Genomic DNA, 23,313 nt, shown 5'->3' with positions numbered 1-23,313 from the left:
ACAGGTATACACTCCTATAGCAGAGGATTTACCAATGCCCGTAGGTATCATTGAGGTTGTAGAAGTGTGACAATACACTACATGCCGTAGCAGCGTTTCTCTTCGGCGTGGCGGCTAAGAAAATAAATATTAAGTTTATACCGTGTTTCAGTTTCGGCCGCGTGTATAACGTGCCTAATTTAATAATCTCTTCTGTTAATTATACAACAAATTTGTATGCTTTGTTTAAAGAATGTAGTTAACAAAATGCTGTAACGTATTGCAGGTATTACAATGGATGTTTACATTTCAGGGGCAGACGAAGGCGAGTCCAGACAACACTGATTTAAACGATGAAAAGCCTTTAAAATAAAACGTTTAATTAAACCAAAACAGAGTATTTTTTAATTTAAAAAGGCTAAGTTTTAAAATTAGATTCTTCGAAAACCCTGTCTGTACTTTGACTATTTGTATTTTTCTGAAGATTGGACACAAACTTTAACTTTTGTACTAAGACTGTCAGTTGGAAGACTTAAACATCTAAAGGAAGAACTTAAAATCTATACCAAAATTAAAAAAAAAAACTAAAGAGTTTGTTGGTTTGAACGCACTACAAGTACGATCTGAAATATTCTTTCAGTGTTAGATAGCCCATTTATTGAGGCACGAGGCAGAAATCAAATATGTATCAAAACGGGAATTATCCATCTATGAAACTAATATAACAAAAACCAACTCATTAAGTCAAAACATAAACTAGCTACGAAACTCAAAACAATACATCAGTAATCAAATAACTATCACAAAATAACGACATTTAAACATCAAAGGTAAGAGTTAACATTCCGAATCGGTTCAACCATTAATTGTATAAACTCGGCTATATCCCAGTAGGGTAGATGGATGGATCGCTGTTGGGTCCAGAATTCAGATCTCGAGATAAAAAGATTTGTAATTTATACGGTACATTACGTCCCGGATTTAAGACGAAGTTTCAACAAAGCGTAGAGCGGAGTGAACGATCTCCTTACTGAATACTTTTAAGTACTTTCAATTGTTTATATTTTTTGGCGGTGTATTTTGGGTATTTACTTGGGTGCACAAAAATGTTAGGGACGTAACGTTAAAGTAACGTTTTCCGAGTTTCTGTAGAAAACGTACGCTGGAAAAAAATCCTTTATCCTATTAATATTTTATTTGTCCAATGTCCTCGCACATGCCCAATTCACACACTACAAACTCATTTTGTAAGTAAATCCTAAACAAAATATAAAATTGTGACGTAATCACATGTAGAGAGAGCTATATAAAACCGCCTCAGGAATTCCCCGAATTCCCTATTCAATTTAAACACGATTAAAAACTTATTATTGTTTGAGTACACAAAATAGTTTCGTTCCAGTAATTCTGTCTAGCAATATTCAACAATACCCAGGGGAAGGCGTAGTTAATAGTGTGACAAAGCAAACTCGACTTGTTAAGTACGTATTCAGTTATTTGAACGACCTTTGTTCTTCTTTAACAAAATACTGTTTACATTTCATCCTTTTACACATTCAAATGTTAGGCCAATAGAGTCTATTTTGCTGTGGCAAATAAACATTTTTGATTGAACATAGACATGATTTCATATAAGTAGCTTATGTTTATGGAAATGTATATTTATTAATGCGTGATCGTTTGAACATTCAGTTATAAAACATTTTCTTTACGATTAGATCCTTCAAAGGTTGTTGGTGAAATATGTTTTTAATTATTTCCATCCTTAGGCACCACGTCTTAAAGTAGATAATATTTTTATGGTTGTGGAAGAAAGACAGTGCATCACACTTGGTAGAGCAGCATCTTTCTTATATACCCCCTGTAATATTATTTTGAGACGTAGCAGTAGGCTACTTGAAATCTCAAAAAAAAGCGCTATATTCAGTTCATTCATAAATTACATCGTGTAGATTATATATTTTGGTATAAACATTACATACATTGCATTGCTTAAACAATAGCTGTAATTAAAATCGTCGTATTTCCGATCTAGATAAAGCTTAAGCCAAAGCTACATCTAATAACTCATTTGTCCTGAAATTGCTTATCAAATATACCTACGAACAAACCAGTATTATAATCAACATGATAACGGTTTACTCACGCTTATTATCAGGATCGGCCGACTAGTTTCGGACCCAACCGGAGACCCAAATGAAATGACGCGGTGCGGCGGCTGCGCTGTTATTTTTTGGTACTTGCACCGCCACTCATGCCCGTCATTGTGCCTCCTGTAATCCAGGGTCTACAATGAAAACAACGAAAACCACCGCAAACACGTAAGCTGAAAACCAAAACAAGCCGAAAGATGTCCCAGGGAAAACAATTAACTGCCTTGGAAACCGCAACGAAATTAAATAGATTAGTAAAAAGGGTGAGTGAGAAAACATGGCAACCCTGCTGCCATGTTTTCTTACTCGCCAGCCAGCATACCTACTCAATATGTTAACTTCTCAACCAGTCCACAATCATGGTTGTATAATGTGACGAAGCATGCATAAGTACATACCTTGTATAACCTAGCTTAGGTATAGTGTGTAGGGAGTTGTAGAAGCAAAAGGTAAACAATACTAGCCAGTAAACGTAGGCAAACTATACAGAGTACGAATTTCTAAAGCCAACGGTTGTGTCAGTAAAGCATAACAGCTGTAAATTTTAATGTAAGTGCATACTCAGGGCTAGTTGAATAAACATGGATTGAATTTTTATATCGCAGTTTTAATAATTTGCGGTTTTAGTCATTATGTCAGTTCGAACGTATTTCAAGATCGAATGTCAGAAGTTGCGGCATAAACGTCTGTATCTTTTGATGGCGTTGGCTTAATTCATCGATCCAATTACCAATTGTGTTGGAAAAATGCTTACAATAATACGAATAGTGCCAATTTATTTGCGATTTTGCCAATTTGCATTCAGTCATCGGCCATTGTAAATAACAGAATCGGGCCCCTGAAGTTAATGGCATTCTTTTACAGGCCATTTACAATTACAAATCAAATGCCAAAATTTTTTAGAAGCCATACCCCCGTTGCGAAAAACACACCTTTCCTTTCCTTCCCAAAAAATCTCATGTCAATATACATTAATGGCATGACATTCCCATGATCTATCAAGGGGAAAGACAGAGTGCTATTTCTATACTGAGAGGACTTCAGTTAAAATAATGCGAGATCAGCAATGACGTAGAACGACGCAGTTTGTTAAGACACTTCGATAGCCCCCGTGACAGTAATATATTGGCTGAAGACTCGACTGTGAAGCGGAGACCACAGTGCACGAAGTTACGAGGCTGAACTTAGATTACAGTTTCAATTGTGGAGTTCAACAGTGAGTGGGTAAACTTAGTTAAGTTGAATTCCTATTGAGATTTATTTTTGTTGAAGGTTTTTGTTAGAAGAAAGACGAAGGCGTAGTCACGAACAGGCATTTGCGCAGAATCGGAACTAAATAAAGACAAATACAGAGACATTTGGAAGGAGGAAAGGAAGAGTCTATAAGATAATTCCGATTCTTGATAAATAAAATTTACACTGTATTGTATCCTTTGTATTTTTTTTATATTATTAGCGGTCCAACAGGTCATTCTACGTCGACACTAAATTCCCAAACATAAAATATTTTCTATCACCCAAATAAAAATTCTTAATAAAATTATCTCTTAGTTAAACTAGACCGTAACCTTTCTAGAATCGAAACCCCAGAACTTGCAGTGTATGTCTCATTGTTTTAAACTCAGTTCTTGAAACAAATAAAACTAAGTTCATTTGAGTCAGTGTGGCCTGCCCTGTATAAGGCAACACGTTTACATAATGTTCCCCTCTCGTCGCGTGACTCACATCTCACGCGAAAACATTCTTCGTCATTGTTTCTATTATATTTCATTGTAACAGTTCAATTTTCTCTTAAATATTGATCGTCTGTCGCTACTTTATCAAGAATGGTTCGTTTGAAGCGGTCCTTCATTTGGTTTGTTGATATTGTGTACACGAGTTTGTATTTCATGTTTTATCTGTCGTTGCATGTTCAGTGGCGATCCAGTGAGGTATGTCACGAGATAGATGATAACAGTGTGTAGAAAATGTATTGTTTGTTTAAAGGAATGTTCAGTGTAAAAGTGTTGTGGTCAAGGGTTTTATCATAAGTTTAATATAAGAATATCTTTATGCTGCGTAGGTATAGAATAGTATCCCTAATAATATAACACAAATCACGAATAGTATCCCTAATATAACCTATGGCATGTTGAACTCGTTCTTCTTCAACCGCAGTCATTACATCAGTAATTACCGTTTTTAAGGCTTCTAGATTAATTTATTTTGATAGCAGATAGTAGGTTCAAAGGGATGATAAAGTTATTCATAAAGTACAATAAATGATTTACCGAAACAAAAAAACATCATCTTTCAAAAGACTTGCTGTAGTCATTTAACATACAAGAGAACACTTATAACCAGCCTTTTCCCACAGATTTTGTATGTAAATATAAATGTGATCTTGTAACAATTTTCGACAGGTCAAAGGCCTTTTCACATGTAAGAGAGTCATACCGTTGCGAATTGACGGATGTTGACAGATTCCGTCCCACGCTGACTGCAGCCACCTGCAGCTGAGTAAAAAGGATAAATGCTTGGGTGGTCTATACCCGTAATTAGGGAACTTTACAAGTCGAAGTTCCGCTGCCGCTGCTCAGAACAAAGTAGGATAGTTAAAGAACATTGAAATCTGTCAAATTGTTTTTTTTTTAGAGATAAACAAAAATGTTTTGTTCAAGATTAATGTCTGTAGAGTCTGGTCAGTAGTTCTCTTAATATTTAGTATTATTTAGTGTCAAACTCAACGCTGGTGAACGTCTCAACCATACCGAAATGAAGAAACAGATATTTTATTGACGTTAAATAAGATTCTAAGAGTTAGATCAATAGATTCGATAGATTTTTGTGCTGCTGGAGACGCCGCGCGCCGTGCCGTTAATAATGACCTTTTTATATTCCAAATTGCATTACTTACGTTCAAGTTTCAATATTTAAAACTAGCTGTTTATGACCACAGTTCTTCACACAAATTATGATGACGTCTGTGTATCTTGCATCGGTTAACCATTTTAGTTAGTGTAAGAGCCGGTGTCCCTAGGCAACAAAACAGTCTTGCAACTGTCGTTTCTACTATGGACGAAGACATGCGGTAAGTATTAATCGGCAATGGAGCCTTTCCCTCGTATTACTTTCTCATTTCAAATTATTATCCAGCACTTTTCAGACGGAAAAATTTAGATTTTTCTGACACAACTTGTCGCAGGCAAGTTGAAAGACAGTTGCGAGATTGTCTTGTTTGACTGTCTGTTTCCAGAGAGGGCTGACTCTAAATCCTTTGAGTGTAAAATCAAATACATAATTACATTAATTATACAAATTAGTATTCCAAAGAGGATGTACAAGATTCTAAGGAAGTCAATGTTGTACCATTAGTTTGTAATTGCATACATGATGAAACCAGTTTTCTATTTCTATAGTCTTTCCATATTTTCCATATGATTATGGCACGCATTACAGAGTGGAGTCGAATGTTAAACAGTTGTTTACGTTAACGGTGTGATCAAGATACGAACGCAATTATTGAATACTTACCTAGCTGTTAGTTTGGTTGGTACCTACTATCTTTAAACCCCCAAAAGGTTGCAGTGTAATAAACTTGGATTTACGACACAGAGGGTTCCGTAAGAAAAACAAATCGGATGGTGACTAATGTGTCAACCCACCCTCAAATTAATGACCGTAACAAATCGTTGCTGTACCTCATTCTTCATTGTTGTTATTGTAATATCGGGAGCAGATATCACCTGTGAAAATTTCAACGGTCAAGCTGTCACAGTTCATGAGATGCAGCCTGGTGACGGACGGACGGACGGACGGAGCTTTAGCATTAGGGTTCAGTTTTTACTTACTACTGCTTACTTTAGATACTGACCCCTAAAAGAACGTTCTACAGTCTCACGTTCATTCAAGCCTTAAGCAATACATTAAAAACTACTCATTACACAAAAACGATTACTACAAAGAATAACGTGGCACAGGAAATAATAAAGCTTTAGAGATACGCATCTTATTAAGTTAAAGAGCTATAAATATGTCGGACAAGTAATTAGGGTAAGTTTGTACTGATGTACCGCTTAAACAGGTAATTCAATTACAGGTATGTTGATAGAGAACCCCGATAGCTGTTTATTACTCTGCATGTAAGTAAATAGTAATTAAAATGTATGTTCTGCTCTAGGTATACGCTAAATACAGCGCACTCTATCAGACGTACCTAAGTATATCATATTTTTAAATGTTATTGTTAATGAACTTTCGAAACCGTAACTTAGAATTTGACCAAATGTTCCAAATAGATAGATATACCTACTTTTCCGTCTTATGACAATTTTATTACAAAGTAAAGTCTTTAAGTGTTTACGAGTACATTTGTTCAGACTGTAAACTCGTAAACATATAAACCACCTTTTTAATTATTAAAAGGTTAAAATTTGCAATTATGTAAGTGAAAATAATTTAATGGCACCTTGGTAAAGTAAATTAATGCCTTCAGTTTCATTTAACAAACTTATCTCATATCACAGCATATAATCACGTTATAATGATGTCATCAGCGTACACTTAGATACCATAATCATTAAAAATAGCAAATTATCATAAAATCGTTTAACCACCTAATAAATCACATACAAGTACTCTTTCTAAATATCTATAAAATGATTACTTTATATAAACGATCGTTTATTACAAAGTCATTATTTTTAATCCACCTTTTTAATTACCGACTGACGTTATGACGCTATTAAATGAAATTAAGACATTCGTGATTAACTTTTCGACCATAAAATTGGACCGAACTGCGGTACACTGCATTACACGTTAATGGATTATCCGGTATTTTACTATCAACAGACGTACTTACTTACCTAGCTACATGAGGGCTAAAATCTCAACTTGCATAAATCTAAATAAAACACCTTCGCAATTAGGCCACCTCGCTGCAGACGACAGGAGACTAATATCAATAAGCATAAATATTCCTCAATCAAGAACAAAATTGCACTGGAATTCCCAACAGCCAGTATACGGAATAGGTAGAAATATTATTATTGGAAGGCGCCAAAGTGGCGGGCATTAGTTAAGTATGATGGAAATATACCCGTCTGGGCTAATACTAGACCTAAATAAAGCACCGGTATGTTACGCAATGAACACAAGTGATTACACAAAGACGCCAATTGTTGCTTGTAAAGTCTAAATGAATACAAACTGATGAAGCTACAACGGGTCCTATGACAAAGACGTTAGCAATCTTATAACTGAGTGAGAATTTGCTATGGTGTTATTTGCAGGCGTTACTGTCATATTTCGCAATTTAAGTACTTCAGTATTTTGATGTATTTGCTTTATTCATTTGAAAGGTTAAGTTGGTAATTAATTACACAAATAATATGCAAACGTACTGAGAATTGCTTTGATATGTACAAAAGTTAATACATTTGTACATTTCAAAGAAATTCTGTTTACAATTTAACAAGCGTATTTCGATAAAATAAACCTACAATTAAATAGCTACAACACAAAAGGGGCAGGAATCTACCTTTAAATCTAATTTTAATGTTTATTTTTTATTCATTTCATCTTGACAGGCCCATGCCCTTCAAATAAAATAATTAATGGCGTTCATTAGAACCCGCGCTGCTCTAGCACCAATGCAATTATCTCAAGATTTATCTACCTCAACGGTGCAATTTGTTTATAAAAATAATGAATGGCCGTATATATAATTTATTAACGTTATATAATTCTTTGAAATAACAAAGAGGTTTGTATTTCCAACAAACCTCAAACCCTAATTTGTCAATAAGGACTTCATTTGTTTTCTTTTGTTAGAAATTTATTTCTATTTATTCATATTACAAAGCTATTTATTATGATACAATTCTTTCTCGTATTCGAACTTCACTAAGCAATGATAAAATTGTAAAAGAGCTCATAATACAAATTTTAATCTACTATAAAAATCTTTTTGAATGTAAGTCTGAGTCACAGCGTAGATAAAAATATTTTTCTAAATGTTATCTATTTCAGTCTTGGTTATCTTCATAGATAATAAGATAGGTATAGGTAGGTAAGTAAATTCACCTTTAAAAAAAATCCAAAAATAAAAATAAAACACGTATTTAATTATGTTCAACTAATCTAAATAGATCTCAGTTTTTCTTATTTAATTTGGAGAAGTTAATCATTTTAAGAGTAACAATCTTTCCCTTCGTTATAATGACCTATTTGTCAATGTTGTGTTTGAATGCAATTTGATCAATGGGCCAACGAGAGATTACACACAGATGCACCATAAAGATCTCAATCTGTTAAATAATGACCTACAAAACAATATTGTTGGACTTTCCATCTTCAAAATTCTGAATAATGAGATATATTCTCAAATTGAAACTTATGGCGCGAAATTCCATTCAATCCAAGTTTGTTTTGGGATAGGCGGCATCTGGTACCTAAATACGTAAGTATGCTAGTCGTTGCACTTAGTACCAAGATTAAGTAGATAAGGTATTTTACATACTTAAAAACACAAAAGTATGAAAATTGAGTATTAAAGTAAGGTAATGTGTTCAGGCTGAATCTTATCAATCCTGCGTTCTAAAGTTGTGGTGCATTCTTTCGCATCACGTATATTTATACTTCAATTTAAAGGAGCCTAAGAAAAGAGTGCCTGGATGATTTTATACATAAGTAATCAATATGTATGCGTTTGCCGGTGACAAACTAAAAAAACAATCAATAATAATATAATTCTTATATTATGCTAGGAACTAGCAGAAGGCTATACTTTTTATTCGCGCTGAACTCAGTGCTGCCACCTTTTACACTACTAAGACACTGCGTTGACATTATGTTACTTAGAACTTGTATACCAGTATTCATACTTCGATAAACTAAATTTAGGTTTTCCATTATTTGGAACAAACACACGTTAATAACGCTTAAGTTTTCAGAAAATTGTAAATTGAATCTTTGGTAAAATTGTGTAAGGTATAATATTCACAAATACATGTGATTTTCGTAGCGACATCTTGCGTTACTGCCGCGACAACATCAAAATCGTCAGCAGCGCCATCTATGCATGCGGTTACCATGCTGCATTGTGACACGTAAGTTTGTTTGTATGTCACCGTAGCCAAAATGCGATTGGTGTTTACTGTACAATCGTGTTCATTTAGCCAATCATACTCCTCGCTTATTCGGTGTACAATATAATTTACTAATAGTGTATAGAACCAACTTCTATAACTTCGTTTTCGATCTCGTGTTTCTACTGTGCAAGTTCACGATAACAAAGTGCATTTTTATGTGTAGTGCATTGTAAAATGACCTAAATTGTGATTAGTGAAACTTATTTGTGGTGAATGATCATACAAATCAAAAAGAATATCGTGGAAAGCGATATGATACTCTCCTTGGCAGTGTTCTAAGATTGTGTTCGTATCGCGAAGTTTCATAATAGTGTCTGTATGATAAAAACCGAAATGTCTTCAAAACCAGCTAATCAGAAAAGGAGGTGAGTGATTACAATTATTTTGGTGTTTTGCACATTCTAACCTATGAAGGGTGTTCTGTGTTGGTTTCCAAACGATTATAATTCAGGATATCTTAATTTTCCTGTTAACTTGATGCCAAGTGTCACCTTAAACATTGAACTTTCTCTTTATTATTTTGAGTATTTGAGCAGATTATATTGTGATCAGGTTATCTGAGTTTGTGGAGGCAATTAAGGTGTTGTACAAGTTGACTACGCAGGTAGAATAACGGGACCCGCAGTACCATAGTAACCAGCAGTTGTTTTCTTTTATTTGGTTGTTTTACCAGTTTAACATTTCCTGTGACTACTCGAAGGTTAAAGATAACTGGTGGAAATTTGTCTATATTGTAAACAAATTGTGATCATTGTGTTAGGAAATGATATAAGCTTGTTTTCATTGTTTTATCATTCAAGGTTTTATAGAACACCATAACAAGTTGCTATAAAACGTTTTGTGTCATCTGTTGCTTTTTTGTTGATCATTATACCTATATTTTAATAAGGTTTGATGAATCTATGTTTTTCATATCTCACTAACCACAAAAACTGTAAATAAAACAATGCAATGGTTAATTTAATATAAAGACTAAAAGCCTATCCTTAGTAAATATTCTCATATCTTTTAAAAATCATTTCATGTATCATGTCTAAGCTATTTTTTGTTTATGACTTGTTTTTTAATTGCGTCATCTTTGGTCTATCATGATGAATAAAGTGAAATTTCATACCTGTGCCTAAGTAACTCAATTATTACGAATAATTATTTGCTGTAAAGGTTTTATTTGATGCTACATTCAATAATACATGCAAAAAGTCTAATATTATAATGTATTTTATGAAGATTTTGCTTGTCAAGCAAGCAAGATCGTTCTCCCACACTTTATTTGACACTCATCTCATCACAGTACCTGATGAAGAACAGAAAGTTAATTAATGGTGGTATCCAACTGTAAAAGAAGATAAACATATAAAATAAATGGCAAAATACATTTTTTTTTTATTGATATCAGAAAACACCAACTTCTCATAGTTCTCATTCACACATCTGCATAAAATAAACACAACTTAAATATTAACTTTATTTTAGTCATTTGGCACTATTGCCATCTTATCTAAGAGTAACACAATATGAGAGGTCAATGACCATTCTAATAGTTGTTGGCAATACAACCATTTGATATTACACCTTTATTTCTTGCAGGCGAAACTGTAAATAAACTCAAAAGTTTCCTCAATAAAAAGAAACGAGAACAAGACTAGCCAAGATTTCTCAGTAATAAATTAATTGCCTTTGTTTATTCAATATGCAGATAGATACGGACTTTGATTTCTTGGATTTTTTTCTTCTCAATCACATATTTATGTTTGATAAGTTTATCATATTAAACTTAACTGAGGTTCCTTAAAAAATAAAGCTTTTGTTTCGGAACTTGATTATCACATTAACAAAACATTTGAGAATAAATGATGAATGGTTTTCAATTTAACTGTTAGCCATAAAAGGTCTTTCTGATTTTATTTAACACCTTAAAGGGGATAACTTGCGATTTAATGTTTAGGTAAGTTTAAACTATAAATCTCATATTAAGATTCCTTTTTTATACTCAATTTCGTGATTGATTTCTTTGTAATTATTCGGAGTACAAAATACTTGAATATAAAAAAAAAATAAGAAGGAATGATAGCATACTTATTTGTGTCTGTTTTAATAAAATAAATAAATGGCCCATTTAACGGCGTTACTAGCTGCCTATGTACCCTTTCAAAACAGTTGACTTGCTTGTACAGATACTCGAAAACCGGTTATAAGAATGATTACATTCATATTCAGCTGGGAGAGATGCAAATAATCGACCCTTACCTTACCTACTTAACAATGAAAAAAAGCAAAATAATGACCTTTGTAGGTATTATTCTCTTTATATTTATATTTTGTAGTTTTAACTTGGTATTTGATTTAATGGTCACTCACTTTTTTTTTCTTTATGTTTGTTCTTTGTGTTCTTTATAAAGTATTTAATTAATATCGAAATCAAGGAACAAAATATTTAAATTAATATACTTAATCTTTGTACACATTGAAATGCACTAAAATAAATAATAGCCTACAAAAATCTCGTTTTTATTTGGATCAAATAATAACGATTTTTCAGGATATTAGTTTCCAAGGCCATTTGACGTAGAGTAAATAACGTCTTAATTGAGTATGCAGTAGGCACCTGAGGCAGATTTGTATCTATTGTAACTGCGTAGTTTTAATCTCGTAAATAACTATGTATATTAGTTATGCTTTTATAAGCTGGAATTATATATCGCGATCATATATATCTTTAATAAATTAATTATTATGCGCCTGCTACAAATCGAATTTCGACTTGTGTATATGCGTGTGTTGTGCGTCAACTTCCACATTGGCCATATTATGTTTGCTATCATTTTTGTCCGATGTTAGGACTTCATCTTTTCATTACAATCCTTGGACGTTACCCGTACTATTGCAGTTGTGAGAGCGGGATTGTGCGCTTCACAGCTTTGAGCGGGGGCTTACTTCCAATTCCTTATTATTTACCGGCCTGGAATGTACCACTGCTGAGAAAACGCCTTCCCACTCTTCTTCCACTTCTTTCTCTCATGACATTACTTCCAGAAATGAAATTAAGGCTTTCGGTATTATTCCTCGGATTCAGTCCAAAAAACTTTAACATTTGCATGTTATTTTGCCTATTTTAATTTTAAAGAATGGCGTGATTAGGTGTCCTATTAGAAGCTGATTACGCTAAAATACTGCATATAATATATTATATTGACGTATTTTGCTGCATTCATCATATGACAATTCATAATATCACGTTATATATGCGTCATATGACATGACACAAGCTATCCAATGAGAGACTTAGTTCCCATATGACCCCTTAATACAAGTCTAAAGTGATAAATTGGCATTTTAGCACACCAAATCTTTTAATATTGTTAGTTTAAGGCGACCAGGGACCGCATGTTCAACCGCCAAGGGTCATTACAAAGAGGTAAAATGTGGCCTCCAATGGCTTGGACCCACTAAGACCCTTGATGCAATCCTCCATCAATCAGAATGGCGCTGGTCTCTATCTCGTAGACTGAAAATGCCACGACTCGAATTACTGCGGGATTATGCAAGATCTGAATTCATTTCTTGTAAAGTTATTTAAAACAAAAAGCCTTTGTTGGTTCCTGAAAGCTTTCAATGTAGGAACTACTTAATTACAAATTTCCGCTTCCGACATTGGTATGATAAGTAAACATTTGCATAACAAAGCTTTTGCTAATAGCACCGAGATAGTAAGTGCTCAGAATCGATGACGTAATCAAACAAAAGAAAGACTTTCTATAGGAAAAATGCCGTTAAAGCATAAAAATTAAAAACTTACTTTATAACACAGTACCTATATAGTATATATATTATTATGTAGATACATATATTTACTACAGGATATCATTAAACTCGGCTAAATCTGCAATAACACACGTTTAGTTATTATAATTGCATATTGTTATTGAATAATTCAAATTATCTCGTAACTTGAGGCTGAAGCGGCAAGGCTATTCTAAATTTAGTAATTTAGTTTAATTGTAAATGCAAAACGCGATTCGATTTTCCGTCCTTTGTATTCTGAGTATTGGAACGAATTGCTTTATTTTCAGTAAAAGATATTGAGAGGTTTGTCATGTGACTGGTGCTTATCTCTGAGAAATGAGAAATTTGAATGCAATGGAATCTTTGTGCTGACCAAATCAAACGTCACTTTTTTGAGCAGGTTACACAATAACGACAGATAAGATTTATAGGATGAGATAGATGATTTTATATTTTTTGATATTTTTAAAAACGTTAGGCTGACCAAATGGCACGAGGTATACCTAGTTGCCTTAGACAAGTTAAAGCTAGAGATTTTCCCAACTGGACACGTATTTCAATGAATTTTATTAATCGGTTGATACCCTCTTCCCAAGCAATCGATAAATTATAATAACTTAAGCATTCCTTTGTCATATCACAGGCCTCTTTAAATTTCCCCAATGCAGCTTACAAATCTTCTTAAAACTTATTGTAATAATTTCAAAGACATTTATTTTACTAAGTATATTACGTATAATAGGCCATATATAAACATAAGGTAAAAAACATGATCATCTAATGTTCCCTGCAAACTGTAAGTCACAAAACGACTCATCCTTGCTACGAGAACACCAACTTTTTTAAAAATGTTATCAGACATATAGGTAAATTGACCATTACTGCAGTTTTTATCCACTATTATTAAGTAAATATTATAACTGTAGTAGTTTATTCTAATTAATTCTCAGTAACACAGTTCCTTGGAAGTTCGAAACGTCATTACGTTTTGGAAGAGGTAAATCCCGGGCCTGAGGCAATTCCATTTTGTTAATTTTTGATGCTTTTACGCAATACACGGATGCAGCAATAGATCAGATAATCTCGTTTTATTTAGAGAGCATGACGTATGTTATGTTGAGATATGATTTTTTTCTTTCTCTGTCTTCTGATGTAAGATTAAAAGATTTGTACAAATCAATTTAAGTTTCTGCGTGGCTTCTAGTGTCACTAAAGTTAAGTGAAGCAGTCCAAGGCTTACCGCATAGGTCGGTTAAAAAAAACTTTTTTGTTCTAATATATTTTTGTCACCCGTTTTCTCGATCTCGGATTCCCCTAATTGCTTATTAAGCTTGACTAACTTACTCATCATAACAGAATCAATCAATTCAATCTCAGTTACATATTCGATTTCAAGCCTTTGTTACGAAAGAGGCCATTATTCATTGGTTATCTCTGTCAGTCATCTTCACATTCGTACTCTTTATCTGTAGTTGGATTTTAAATCAGAATACCGTTTGAATTTCTATTTTTACTTTTTCAATCTGTATGGGTCTTTCTTTTGTTTTTATTCATTGAAACGGATGGTAAACCACTTTATGAGACTTCAAATTAATTTTGTCTATAATTAACTCGTTGTAAATGGGTCGCTCAAGCAGTAAACAAATAATTTTACGACCTATCGCTTGCATAACTGTCCAGCCAACTGAATAGTGGAATAGGTCAATGCAGAAATAGTTTTTCTGACATTTTCCTGCTTGTATTGCCGATAGCATTCCTTGGGATATGAACTGTTTTATTAAATACGGAAACACGTGTATAAACACTTGTTTTTTTTTATTACAATAATATTATTTTGAGATGATATTTTAAATATTAATTTAAACTTTATTTTCTATTCAGTTGCTTTCCTGTGAATGTCAGGCTTTACATTTTGCCAAAATTACACTTTAGCACCTGGAGGCAATTTTTTGGTTTTTCTGTTTTACTCCTGCAGAATACGACTAATAAAATCACACGGATTATCTCATAATAATCCCGTTACGCATTATAATATACCTACTTAGATTATTATCACCTCTTTATCAAGAATATCTAATTGTTTACATCTAGTTTTTATTATATTCACACTCGGGATCAACTAACTAGCCTTGAACTCATGACAATACATGTTTATTTTTACAGCTACTGTTGAGATATTATTCTTCAAATTTCCGTTTCGGCATTGGCCATTGTTGTTATATTAGTCTGATTAAGATGTCTATCCATGTAGATCTTTATAAACATAGAGAGCCATCGTCTCTTTATTTTTATACCCATTTAGGACGACTTATGACTCTACAAGCTGTACATTTGTAAGTCACTGAACTCCTAAACGGCTGCAGCTATTTGAATGAATGTATGCGCTAGGTTTTACGCGTATAGACTCACAAATCAAATCAAATTTAAACGCAAATGAATTTCAGGAGCTAGTAGGAATATACATATGAATTGTTCAAAATGTATTCGATACAAAATTTGAGGGAGGATGATTCTTTGAATTGATACTTACCTGTGTACTTATCTGTGTATTTTTAAAAATTGAATACCTATTTAATATTTCTGCTCGATCTTTTTAAGTTCTTTCTACATTATCTTCAAAAATTAAAACATTGTCATCAATAATTTAAACTTTACTAAATAAAACTATAGCAGCAGAGCTGAGCCGGCTTACACATTTTAGATCCATCAATATCCAATGATATTTATTTAAGTGCACACACTTATGCATCGAAAATAGTATTCGTTAACTCAAACTGCAATTGAGTAATCAAATACAATATTTCCGTAATTTGCAAACCAATTATAATTGAATGTCTATCAAATGATACACAGAATACACTACGTAACTACTTATTCAAAGTACCGTATGTTATTATATTCTAAAGCAAATTGCTCTAATTATGTGTTGCCGCACGCAAATGCAATAAGTTAAATTTTTACGCCATATCATATCTTCTGGTTCATACTGAGATAAAAGTTTACACTTTTTTACTCGGGGAAATCCTCATGGACTTTCTTCGCCCTAGCGAAAAGCACCACCGAAGTGCCTTTACCCTTTTCTTGTAAATTAGACCATGGGAAAGCGGTGCAAACTGCCGCGATCCCAACTGAACAATTTACCCTCCTAAACCAATCGCCAATCGGGAGGAAAAAAACCTGACGATGCCTTCTATTCTGAGACACTAATATTAGTTAAGAAGCCTGGGTTTCTGAATAAAAAGCCTATTTCATTATCTAACAAAAAATGTAATTCCGACTGTGATTGATTTAACAAAAGACTCAAAACCAATCACAGCCCTTGACATGAAGATTGACGGTGGATTGACTTTCATCGAAGGAATCTAGCCAACACTGAAACGACATCATTTTTCGGATCATTCGTATCATTTTGTGCTATACATTTTTGATAAAAATTACTTCAATTTTACATTTAACGAATTCAAGTGTACAATTGCCGTTTTCGTAAAACCTTTTTTTACCTACCAAAACTTTAGTTCCATATATTTTTTCCCCAAACATTTTAAGCTATTCAACCATAAAATAAATTACCGAGCACATTAAAATGAAGCCACAGACTAAACAAACCATTTTTGATCTTCTCACAACTGTTTAACACATATACAATATGTTAAAACTCAACTCGACTACTCATCTCACTTTATCAGAAGCTCCTAACGTTATAATATTTATTTCTTAAATATCGCAAGTAGAAATGTGTAGTTTCGCGAATCTAAATACCACGCCTAGTGTTCCGTATCTTTGTATTTATCTGTGACTTGACGAAATTTCGTTCAACGGATACGATAAGAGCTGGAACTGGCAGTTGTGTGTTTACAGAACTGAATATCGGACGCACACAACTTAATTTTATGTATTTAGAGTAAGATGTAAATAAAAAAATCCCCCACAACTCCCATTGATAGGCAAAGGTCTCTTTCTCAAGGCAATCCAAAATTTTCAGTCTCTTCGATATCGCGGAAGGTCTCGCTCAATGTTTTAATTGAATTTCTTATGACATTTTAATTTAAAGACTGCTAGAAACTGTTTATCTTGTTTATGATATAAATACACGTAATTTCCCGGCGTCATCTTATCTTTATAATAAGCCCCAAACTTACGCACTTATTTGAAGCCGGTTCCTAAACTTATACATTAGAAGGCATATCCCTTCAAAACTGTTGACAGATATCGATAAAAATAGTAAGAAGGTTCAAAGTATGGCAAAGGAATCCTAAAATGAAGGTTCCATTATCCATCCTAGCTTAGTTAAAAACTCATTTGTTTTTTATCACGCTTTTGACGTCAATGATACGGACAGATAAAAAAGAAACTACATACTTATTGTTTAGTATGATGTCACTGTCTCTCGTGTAATGTTGTATGTTATTAATAATTGAAATAATAAATACAAAAAATACGCGGTTTATTCACTTCATTTTTTATCTGTAGGTTGGTAGTGTTGGTACTGAGTTTCAAAATTTGTTTTGCGAATCACATACCTAAAATGGATTGTTGCTAATTGACGTAAAATATCTTGATTTATCGATAAATTGACGTGTTTTATTATTTATATCGGATATCGAGTTATAATTTTGATTAATGAAGATAATTTGTTTTGAAAAAGCCGTGTAATTACACCAAAGAACATGATGCGTCAACTGATTGAGTTTTCAAATTTATATGATTACTTAATTTAATATCCCACAGTGCGCATAATATACCTCAATCAATATGTAGATGAAAATCAAAAAACATTTATATTGTGTGAAACATAATATGAGATCTTTACATAAATTGGAGGTTTAGTGGCGAAGGGAAGCAGAATACGCATAGCGTTAACCCTGAAATATGAATCGAGAAAAATACAGACAAACACATCATTCTTGACTTGCCTACTGAGCGTATTTATTTTATTTTTCTACAAGATCTCCTCTGTATCTTTAGAACTCTACTGTTTTTACTGATTTTCTTAGCCCGAATATGTAATTGCCCAATACTAATATTGACTTCTGCTTCGGTTAGTGCAGTCACCCAATATCTATATACATGTTAATTAATGATAGGAAATAGGAACCAAAAAAAAACAAAGCTTATTATATTAATACTTGTTCGATAAATTAAGTCATAAACACCTACTGAGCCTTGTAAAAATGTGTTTTATACACTTCAATTACATCCACATTTAGTTAAAACTCGAGAATATGAAAATATAATGTCGTCACTTAAAATCCTCGTGAATAGTTATAAGCCTGCCTACCCAAGGATACAAGACAACCGTGATATGCTAAATACCATGTTTGTAAATTATTATAAAATGTAAATAACTTAAGACTCAAAGTAATCGTTTTCAGTAAACATTAATTAGTTACCATGATGTTAAATACGCTACCAGCTATTTAAACAACATTAGCTTGTATTAAACAATAGACACTACAGTTAACAGTTAATTTTGTTAACTTAATTGCGACCGCTATCAAAATATACATATTATAAAAATAATATAAAGCTGTACAGTTGAGCTCATACCATTTATTCCAATTTAATGTAAAGAAATTCATTATATTCAAGCATTAAAGTTGCTTCTCGTATAATATTGTTAACATTGGAGTGGACTTGACAGTACGTACTGATAAACATGTTTAAATTAAACCTTTGTTCCAAATGGGCGCCTGGTGCGTCCCACAAATGCGTTGCGTTGAATATCTATAAGTTGTTACGGCTGACACGATAAGCCACGCAATGTTATTTATTTATGTATGCGGCCCTTTTGGAAGCATCGAGAAAGTCAAACGAAATTTTAATTGGAAATTGTGGGCATGAGCCACAATAGAAACTGGAAAACTTTCATCGGTTTCGAGTGTTCTGGAATCAAAGTCGATAGTTTCTTCATCACCGACATCATCATCACGGAACCATATTACTGAGATCCGCTGTCTGCCCGTCCGTCTGTAACAGCCATAGTGCATAATAGCTAGACAGTTAACATATTCGTAGATGATGTGTTTATGTTGCTACTATAACTACAAATACTAAAAATGAAGATCGAGGTTAAGAAACCATTGTTACGGTCACAAATTTGACGGTGGGTGATAAATGCATGTGTTTAATTTTTTGTCAACCTATTCATTCATGACCTCTTTTGCAATCTGTATTTACATAAATTAAATTAGATACCATTCCCATATGAAATGGTGTTTTAACTTTTTTCAAGAATTAATTTAATTCTTGTATTCCTGTCTTATTTGTAATCTTTCATAGTCCTAGGAGTTACATAACATAGTTGACCGTGTTCAACAATTACGCTCAACGATATGCACATTTAGGTCAGTTTCTAAGTACGAGTACGACATGTGATTGCATACAGCTTCTGCATGACCGGTGCCCTCCGAATTGAGAGTAAACGGGAGCGTTGGAGCACTGACTTCCTGCAATATAAATAACTAAAGTGGATTTCTTCTTGTTAGTGCCTTCGTAATGTTGTAAACTTTTTTATTTAACCTTCACAGGCTAAAAGTGGATTTTATAGACTTTTTGGGGGATTCAACTGCACGAATAGCTGAGTGGTTGAGGTCACCAAGCCAAACTAACTGGGTTCGATCCCCGCTTAGGACTAGCGTTTGTGTGATCCACGAATGCTTGTCCTGATTCTGGGTGTCTTTTTTTATGTGGCTTGAATGTTTGTGAAACCCCCCGCGATACAGGGATTCAATGCGGTAGTAGTTTTTTTATGTTATCCATTGATCAAATCGAGAACTCCGAATTTGTTCGTGTATTACGGCATCCAACTCATTTACAAACAAAACACAATTGCCTTATCAAATGGCATGCACAATCTTAATAGATTTGAGCTATAAATATCTGCCATTTAGAGTCCAAGCATCCACACAATTCTAATAAAATGAGCAGCAAACTGATACGAATGCAATACATTGGTATTTGAAGGGAATCCAGTGTCTTAGCTCATTATACGAAAGGGCGTCCGCATCCTGTCGGCGTTGACTAAACCGGCTTATTTTAATACCTTTACAGATGTCAGCGAAGAAATATACCAAACAAAGTCATTTGCAAGTTGATCCTTCGCTTATAATGATGACCTGATACCTTGTCCCGTCATGTTAAGCAACTGCGTTTTTTATTATTTTAATTTATGATCTATTCGTTTTAACGTGTTGATTTCAGGAACTGCTGGTCAAATTTGAACAAAATCTCTCAGTGTTAGATAGTTAATTTATTACGTTCATTTAAGAAGTTAAATTGTAAATGATATTTTGATACATAATTAAACAATATGAACAATTCTTTAATTGTCTTAAGTCTGGTTGTCGTTTTGCATGTGACTTGAATGTTTGTGAAGCCCAACTAAATTCCTTAGCGCGGGACTCGTTTTTTTTAGGGTGAATGAGTTTTTGTATAAATTTGTTTTTTTTTTCTTAAATGTAAGTATGAGTATCAAATTGGATAGTATTGTTTTTATATAACAGTTTCGTTATAAAGATTAAGTTCAGTAAATATTTGTAACTTTGTAAACATGCTTCCAGACTGATAGCAAATAACTTAATTAGTGGACGGAATCATCCAAGACCTTTGGACAACTAATTATAAATAAAGTCAAGTTAAAGCAAAATCAATATATGACGCACTACCAGTGTTTGATTAGAAACTATATGACCTCAAAATTCGGTTGCATAGGCCTTCCCAGCCAGCGAAATTAACGAGAAATCGTTGTTGAAATACAAACATGCATTAACTCGGTGAAATCTGAAAACTAAGAGCTCGTAAATTCGACTACCTTATGCATAAGATCACTTTAAAAAACATAGCCATGGTATATTATTGATTCTGAAGCGTTGAAACTTATTAATGAGCCTATAGTTAGTGTATCTGTTATTTTTAGCTAGTATCAATATTAGAAGCGCACAAATTTCAGTTTATAGCAGTTGATAAATAAACAATTTACCTATAAAATATGAATTTCTACAATCCACAAAAATACTCGATAAGAAATTTGATATCAACCATATGCTACACTTGACAGGGTCGAATTATTCAATGTTATCTAATAATTTTATTATTATCAAGTTTTTGCTACTATGGCTTTTATCCACAGTATAGATAAGAACATCTTTGCTGCTATCAGTTGCTCGCTGTTTTTGTACCTCGATGGACTGTTTTGTTGTTCCCTGTAAATCGAATGCGAGGTTTCGGATTCCAAAATGCTCGTGAACGGTTTCGAGCAGATTCCGCAGGTGTGCCCTGTCAGGGGTTATGAAGACGCGGGATGGAATTCACAGTGCCCCATGGCTGGTCAGTGGTCAAGACAAATAGACACGAGTCAGTGCGGTTATGGAAATTACAATCCGAACTTTAAAAGTCCATCTGTGCAGTGTTATAGGAATGCTCCCTACGTTCCTTACGGTCATGACAATGTGTTTCCGTATTACCCGCCTCAGGAAGTGTACCAACAACCAGTGCCTTATGTTCCGCCGTTGCCTGTTCCGAATTTGCCTTGCCATGGACAGCAGCCATGGGACTATAATAACATGTGCTTCGATGTGGATGGCCAACCTTGCCAATATACCACTGTTGTCGATTTGGAAGATTTTATGTAAGTTTTCTATTTAATTGTGTGAAAGAGAAAAAAGATATTTGATTGCATCTATTTTCTTAGTTTCATAAAGATTATCTTCTAAAGGAATATTTTATTTCTTATTAAATGTTCTTTTTTCTACTTTACGCTCAACTTTTCAAAAGCTGACATTTTTAAGAAAATTTTCCTGTTGCGTTTCAAACAAGCCCAATTAGTGGCGAAAACGAGCTAACACGCTTTAATTTCTACGTGACTATCTTGAGGTTCGCCGCAGCGTTCATTCAACTTTTTTTAAGCGAAACATGTTCTTGATGTTTTGACTTCTTAAAATTTCCTTCGATTGGACGCCGTGGCAATAAACAACGTATCAACCCACTTGATTTTTATGGCTCTTAGAAGTGCTAACCGGTAACGACTTGCCTAGTTACCAGCTAAGCGGCAATTCTGCTTTTTCTTTGCACAACGTGTCATTCTTAATTTATAACCTAAACCTCGAATCTTCTATGGCCTACTTATATTGTTTTTAGTCTTATCTTAACATCAACACTGAATATTTGACTTATAATGTTTGGAATAAGGTTTAAAATGTATTGAGAAAATTAATGGGCTATTGGTTGACGATCTTCGACCCGACACGTGTTGTACACAGTACAACGAGGATAAAAGTTAATTGTCGAAGAAATTCGTGGATGTTAGCCAGAGATGAAAATCAGCTGATTAAACCTCGTGATATGTTTCCACACAAATTTCCTGTAACACGCCTTTCTCATATACTAAAACCTCGTGATTCGCGAACTAAAAATAATGTTCTAAACATTCGAAGTCACATGGAGATGTTATACGATATGTCAAGGTACTCCACACCATATTTGTGCGTTTAAGAAATGTATTTGGCATGTAAAACTAATAATTTATGATTAATTACAAAATAAAAAAAATAGTTAGTTTTCCTTTAAAATTTCACGAAGTCATTTAGATTTCTGTATGTTCTGGTATTTTATTTAATGAATTAACCACACAACCAGTATTTAACCACACAAGTATTTATGGATCACACAAACGCTTGTTCTACGCGGGGATCTAAACCGCGACACGTCTCGCATAGTGGATTTGCGTGGTAACCTCAACCACTTGGCTGGTGTTGATTTCATCTACAACTAACTTTTATAGTGTCCGTATACTGAAAATATTGCTCAGAACATCCGAATAATTTCCCGACTAATAAAGATGGAAACCTAATAAACCGCTATTATCGGATGCTACCAAGTAGCATGCAAATCCATCCAAATTTGCCGTAGTACCGGAAACTGTTAACGGCCTCCACATAAGCTTTTACTTTATTAGCGGATTATCAGTATAATGCTTTCCATTTGGAACACAAACATCTGAACGTGGTATGTAGACTGTGTAGCCACGAGCCTGTGCCCCGATAATACTGATAACGGTAACCTTTACCCGAATGACCCCTGCATTAAGGTATAAACAGTCTGCTTGATAACCATGATAAATATTATCACGTACTTCACCGTCTGTAGGTGATGATACTTTCATGATGGCTTTCTTTAGAATAAAAGCGGTTAAGTGCCTGTGGAAACTGATGGTTCCGTACAAACAAGATAAAGAAAAACTGATTTGCCAAATTTGGTTTTCACATCAA

At 33.7% G+C, this 23,313-nt stretch overlaps 1 protein-coding gene across 4 annotated transcripts in view; it reads left to right on the top strand.

Annotated features, from left to right (window-relative positions):
• Positions 1-9,352: 9,352 nt before the first annotated feature.
• Positions 9,353-23,313, top strand: part of LOC113498713 (hypoxia-inducible factor 1-alpha-like) — an 87,815-nt gene continuing 73,854 nt past the window's right edge. Inside the window, exon 1 of one of the 4 annotated variants that reach the window (XM_026878833.1) lies at positions 9,353-9,630. In XM_026878833.1, coding sequence (XP_026734634.1) covers positions 9,584-9,630 — 47 coding nt within the window. In that variant the 5' untranslated portion in view covers positions 9,353-9,583. Of the gene's footprint in view, positions 9,631-21,200; positions 21,675-23,313 lie in introns of those variants that run through there. The other 3 variants (XM_026878834.1, XM_026878830.1, XM_026878832.1) reach the window with 3 other exon arrangements.

The sequence above is a fragment of the Trichoplusia ni genome, chromosome 11 (genome assembly GCF_003590095.1).
Source record: "Trichoplusia ni isolate ovarian cell line Hi5 chromosome 11, tn1, whole genome shotgun sequence".
Lineage (NCBI taxonomy): Eukaryota > Metazoa > Arthropoda > Insecta > Lepidoptera > Noctuidae > Trichoplusia > Trichoplusia ni.
This window is presented reverse-complemented; position numbering and strand designations above follow the sequence as displayed.